Genomic DNA, 6,093 nt, shown 5'->3' with positions numbered 1-6,093 from the left:
TAGGTATATATATATAGTCCGATGTTGATCCGCGCGTCGACCATATGAATGGGTTCGTGGGTTTGGTCTGGTCTTGATGGGCCCTCCGCATGTCAAAAGGAGAAGAAAAGCAACAAAAAAGGCATGAGAAGGGAGATCGAAGGCGAGGCATCGTGAAAGAATGTTTTCTCGGCTGACGATATCGGCGCAAACTGCACACAAGTTATGCTGATTGGAAAGCACTGATTGAAATTGAAGCAATTGTTGTCAAAGTAGGCCAACTCGATGCCCTATGTACAGAAAACATGCCACCACATGGGAAAGTTACAGCCAATGAAATGAATAGAAAAATAATAAAAAATAAGAATAACCAAACAAAATGCTGTAATAGTCTATATACTCGCCCTTCTCTCAAAACCACCCCATTTTCAACATGCTCTGCTACAACGCTGTATATGCAAACAATCTGCCTCGCCAAGTAATCATCAACCCCTTCAGCTCGCTTGCTATAAATCCCAAGTCAACCCAAACCCGACGCTCCCCTTCTCTCTCTCTCTACCTTTCTTTCTTAGCTCTTCTCGGCAAAAATCAAATCAAGCAACCCCCCCAGCATCCCCCTCATCCACAATCACATTCCTCACTCTCCGCCCCTGACTTTCCAGAAACCACCTCCTCCCCACCGCCACGCCCTTGGCCCTTTTGAGGGTTTCATACGTCATCTCTCCACCCCCAACCATGATCATCGGAATCGGGTTCCTTCTCACCAGTCCGCCAGGAGTCTTTTGTACCTGATCCAACAAGGGCCTAGCTAACCCCCCTCCTCCAACTCCTTGGCTGCTGCTGTAGGTTTGACCAGAGTAGTAAGCAGCGTACGAAGCATCTTCGTCTTGGCCGTCGGAAACGACAATCACGAGTTGTAGCGAGGTGGGAGAGGGAGGGAAGGCGGGGATGTTGGCTAGTTTCTCGGAAAAGGAACAGCCGCCGCGGCGGAGGAGGAGAATCTGGTGGGTGCGCGGGATGGAGTCGTCTAGTAGTGGAGGCGGAGGAGACTGGTCCTTTTCAGAAGAAGGCTCGGAAGAACCGGACGAGGACGAGGTACAAAGCTGGCCGGCGGCATAGATGGTGGTGTAGGGTATCATGTCGCGGGGGACGGGGCCGAAGGGTGGGTAGGGTCTCGGATGAGCAAGGTTGTTTCCGCTGGAGATGTATGGAGATGAGGGGCGAGGGGGAGGAGGAGGGAGAGGGGCGGCACCGATGCCTGTGGCGGTTACGGCGGTGGAGTTTATGAAGACGTTGAGAGGGTATTTGATGCGTTTGGTGCTGCCGCCATGGATGGATGAGATGGAGGGGATGGAGGGGAGGATGGAGGGTAGAGCGGTGACGGCTGCTTCGAGGGGGATGCCGTCGAGCAGGTCGTCGAGGGAGGCGGCGAGGTTGGCGAGGAGGGATTTGACGTAGGAGCCGAGGGAGGAGGAGGCGGGGTCTTCCGAGGTGGTGTTGGCTGTTTCTGTCTGTTGTTCTTCGATCTCCTTCTCCTGCTCCTCTTGGGAAACCTCAGGATCAGTCTTGACGCTTTCGGGGTGAAGCTGCCCCTTGGCCTTGTCCTTGTGGGTCTCGTCCTGGCCTAGGTCCACATAATGTAGATGCACGAGCTTGACGTTGACGGGGTCGCGAACGAGGTTGAAGCGCGGGTCGGACACCTCGCCTAGGATGGCTCGGTTCATAACGATGAACTCATCCCGACCAAGAAGGACGCCATTCACCTTGCTGACGCGCCATTCACCGTCCGAGTCCTCCTCCTGCCGCATGGTCAGCCTCAAGCCGGAAAGGGTTTGAACGCGGATTCGATCCATCGTGAGGCGCTCGAGGTTCTGCGTGCCCATCAGGTAGTTGAAGGCGCTGCCGCCAATGAGTTCTTGCGCGTTGGAGGAGAACTCGAGCAGCATCTCGACCGGCTGGTTGATTTTGCGGCACGTTCCGTTTTGGGGAACCATTTCTGGTGGAAGAGACCAGGGGAAAGGCGTGAACTGGTCCGATTCGGTTATAGGCTTCCTAGAAGAGGTATGTTGGCCCGAGGGCTTACTACCCTCTGCCGGAAGTCCTAAAAAGTTCTTTGGCTGCAACAAGTGTAGGTCCAACATCTTTGCAGCGTGATAGATGTCATCTCTGGCAGCGATGGCTGAGCCTGTGAGGGGAGTGACAGAAGGCGGTGCCGGGCAAGTGTTGGTAAAGCCAGGGTCGTGATACACTATCAATTCCTTTTGACCAGATGCTCTTGATCGGGTCCTTGGCTTTGCCTTTGGCAAAACTAGCGGATGACCTTCTGTGGTAAACACAAAGCCGGCATCAAGGTGGTTGAGGGGATGCGACTCATCAAACAGCAGATACAGGTACTGCGTGGTTTCGCCGAGGAAAAAGCTTTCCATACGATCACTCCTCTCGCCGGTCAACACATTTTGAAGGCCTGCCCAGCCACACTGCGTAGTACATCGCCTCTGAATGTCTCTCATGACCATTTCGCCAACGTAAAGATACCAGGGGTCCTTGGTGGCTTGATATATGTAGTAGGTCGACTCGATAAACTCGGGTCGCAACGGCCACCAGCCTAGACCGCCCTCAATATCCTTATGTGTAATAGACCAACGTTCAGGAAGCGCGGCATAGCGCGCCCATATGGCAGTGTACAACAAGCTCGTTTCAATGGCTTCTTCCAGCTCACCAGCCAGGACGAGCAGGCCGGCGTAGAAGGCACCTAGGCTGTCTACCCAGTTAGTAGCCAGCGAGCCTGTCCATAGATTGACGTTTTCATAATGCGGATGATCTCTATCGCTGTAAAGATGGCGCTTAATAGCAGCATGAGCATGATGCCACGCCTGAAGAAACGCATCAGGGGAGTTCTCAACATCAGTAAGTGGAACAAAGAGAGTATTGGGGTCCAGCCAGTTGTCCTTGGGTTTCGGCTCAACGGCTGTCCGGTTTGGAAGCTCGTGCCCAGAAAGCAAAATGTACGACTTGAGGGCGTACTCGAAAAAGCTGTCGGCGCCAGCACCAACGACGGAATAAGGGCCTACCCAATGGCCTTGTTCAGCATCGACGCCTGCGCCGAGGAGGCCTATGTGGCTCTTCCTATACCAAACTGCCCAAAAGGCTCGCTTGGCCAGCTGTTCAAACCGCGGATCACCTGTCAAGCGACTGAGGACCGTGAATTCAAGAACAAGGGACCCGGCACCAGCACTGCATGTCTCGGTAATCTCAGGAGGCCCATCAACTATGTGGTCCCCGGAAAACGTCCCATGCAAGGGCGAGTTCTTGTAAAAGGGGATACCATGGCGCAAATTGACACGCGGATAGGGCATTCCCGTCTTCGTGTAAAAGGCCGGGAGAATCCTGGTCCCAAGATCAAGCGCCAAACGAAGCAGCTGGCCATCGTAGGTCAAGCCATTAGGCCAGTGGATAGGCGGAGGGCTTAGTGGATCATGTTCAGGACCAAGCGGTTCATAACCATTAATCGGTAGTGCGCCAACAGCAAACAAATGGGCACTGAGAAGACCGCCAACACCACGGATGACGGTCTCAAAAACCTGCACCTTGCTGTCGATATCGAAGCCTCTAGCGCGCAGGCCTTGGCCAGAAGGACCGGGACGGCCGTCGCCATACTGCTCGACCAAGGCGGCGACACCATCCTGGAAGTCACGCAAGGCTTTCGGTCCCGTTCCACGGTCATCTGGCGGCGCCGAAGCAAAGATGGCCAAGGTAGACAGACTGTCTATCAAAGTAAGGGAGTAATTGCCCAAGACATCGTTCACTTCGACGTTTCCTGGGTTCTCAGCATCCCGGGTTAGAGGGGCGCAAGTGACGGGCCGGAGCTAACAAGGCTGAGTCAGCTTGGTGATTCTAGAGCAGGTGGCCTTTGGAGATAATATAGTGAGACCCTGATGGTGACGGAGTGATGGTGGGCCATACCTCGTCCTCAGGAAAGGCGATGCGCATGTAGTTGTCGAAGCCGTGGTAGAACATGTCGACGACCTCGCGGCGGAGCTCAGCCACGCGACTGGGGCGCATTGCCCCAGCACTGGGCAGCAGGACCACAAAGGCCAACAAAGCCAGAGCAAGAAGCCATGGTGATGATCGGGGCCGGAGTCGGGGCCGCAGTGGTTCCCGTGTCATGTTACTATGCGGCCGGAGTCCGGAAGTGTGGCTGTAAACTTGACAAGCTGTCAGAGTTGGACGGACCCCTTCACTTGCGGACGGTGATGGCTGCCAGACCCAGCAGATCACCTAGGCGGGTGGCTGAGGAACGCGACTGAAGACTGCATCGATAGGTATTCAATACAGTGCCCCGTGTGGAAGCGATGGGTGATGGGGCTCGGTGAGCGTGATATGACCGTGGTGGTTTGGTAGTGAAACTATGCCGGGTATCATTTGTAAGGTGAAAGATGCCACTTAATCAATGCTGCAAGGTGTAATCAAGGTGTCACGGTGTAACTGTGGCTGATGCGTTTGCGTCCATGTATCGACGTTACATTACACTCATAAGGCGGCCCGTGGCAGGTGTCAAGGATGACATTGTATTCAGGGCCCACCTATCAGCACTTGCTTATTCCACCAACTCCGGTCCGGCGCGGCCGTCAAAATCGGCCTCCACCACCCCGACGTCTTCATTCTGTCCTGCCGACCAATGCTGTCTCAACACTCACACTTTTTCACATTCGTCACATCAAATAGTAGTTCTAGTACTACTTATGGACTCCACGAATGCCCATGGCTGACCGACCGACTACGAAGGACTGAACTGAATGATCATAATTACACACACGGACCATATCTCCTGTTTTCGATCCTCACTTCTTGAACCAAAGAAATCCCCGAGTACGGTACACCCGCCCTTGTTGCTGCCTCCGTCGCCCACCACGCGCAATGCGGATAATAATCATCATCGAACCACCCATCCCATCCCCGTTTCCATCCAGCCATCCAATTCACTGATCGTATGAGCTGGCCGGCCCGGTTTACGATGTGTCCCAGCCGCTGTGTGGCACAGCTAACCCGGCGAGCGTCACCTGTCATTGAGCTGGCTTATCGGTAATGACTTGGCGTGATTTTGACTCGTATGTCGATTGATATCATGTGTTTGTAAGGTCCATCGTCGATGCCACTCTCGGTGCAATGTAATATCAGCCTTTGTCGAAGCCCAGTTACATCTTGACATTCTGATATCCGCCGTTATACACCAGCCGCGCGGCTCATATAAGGTACCTGGTACATCTACTGATGCTCACTGCAGGCCCTTCTGGGCCGAGCTGTCCTTTTAACAAGTCTGGGGTCACACACGCTCAGAAATTGGGGCTTTGCGCCCATTATATGACGAAACTTAATGGCAAGTACGAGCATTGGATCCTTCCCCCACGATTGCAACCTTGGTCTAACCATTGACAAGCAGTATGCCACATGTTGAGTGCGGTCACAAAGACCGATCATTCCTTCCGCTAAAGTCCGACAGGTCAGTATAGGTTTGGCCAGACTATAATGTTACAGAACCATTAGAATTCAATAATACGCCGCTGACCACCACAACCTGTGGTTTGCAGGAGAGGCCAGAGGTCAACATGTACCGGCACAGATCCTTGAGTCTTCATTACCGTCTATCTACCTCTAAAAAGGTACCGAGAGGTGAGAATGGGCAACACATGTCCGCAATGGCCTGTACTACGCTCTACTTACAGTACCGACGCAGTAGGTTCTGTCGAATGAGCAGCCTAAAACCCATCGAGTCGATGCCATTGGTGCAGTGCCTGAAGGAACTTGCTGCTCTTTACATCCATGGGTCCAAACGAAGTATCTCCATGTACTTCCCTTGCCATAGAGTGCATAGAACCAATGGACTTGTGGACGTCGTTTCCCTGGGCCAGCTTGACGAACGGTAGCTACCTAGAGGTAGCTACAGCCCTCCATCGGCGTTTCAGTGGCTCAATGAAATCAAAGGGCAGAGGAGAGCTGCTCCTTCTACATATCCATTAGGACGGATATCGGCATTCAACGAACGAGCTTCCCCGGGGGGGCCCCCCCCCCCCCCTTTCCTTTTTTTTTTTGGGGCCCCCCCCCCCCCGGGGGGGT

General features: G+C 53.7%; 1 protein-coding gene across 1 annotated transcript; it reads right to left on the bottom strand.

The window, feature by feature from the left end:
- Positions 1-230: 230 nt before the first annotated feature.
- NEUTE1DRAFT_70571 (uncharacterized protein) lies at positions 231-4,331 on the bottom strand (the record flags this gene model as incomplete). Its single annotated transcript, XM_009856994.1, has 3 exons — positions 231-1,006; positions 1,061-3,845; positions 3,943-4,331. 3 exons carry the CDS (start codon positions 4,144-4,146, stop codon positions 573-575), a joined length of 3,423 nt encoding a protein of 1,140 aa, XP_009855296.1.
- Positions 4,332-6,093: the final 1,762 nt, after the last annotated feature.

This window comes from Neurospora tetrasperma (genome assembly GCF_000213175.1).
Source record: "Neurospora tetrasperma FGSC 2508 unplaced genomic scaffold NEUTE1scaffold_81, whole genome shotgun sequence".
Lineage (NCBI taxonomy): Eukaryota > Fungi > Ascomycota > Sordariomycetes > Sordariales > Sordariaceae > Neurospora > Neurospora tetrasperma.
The sequence above is the reverse complement of the archived record's forward strand: the minus strand, read 5'-3'. Positions and strand labels throughout refer to the sequence as shown.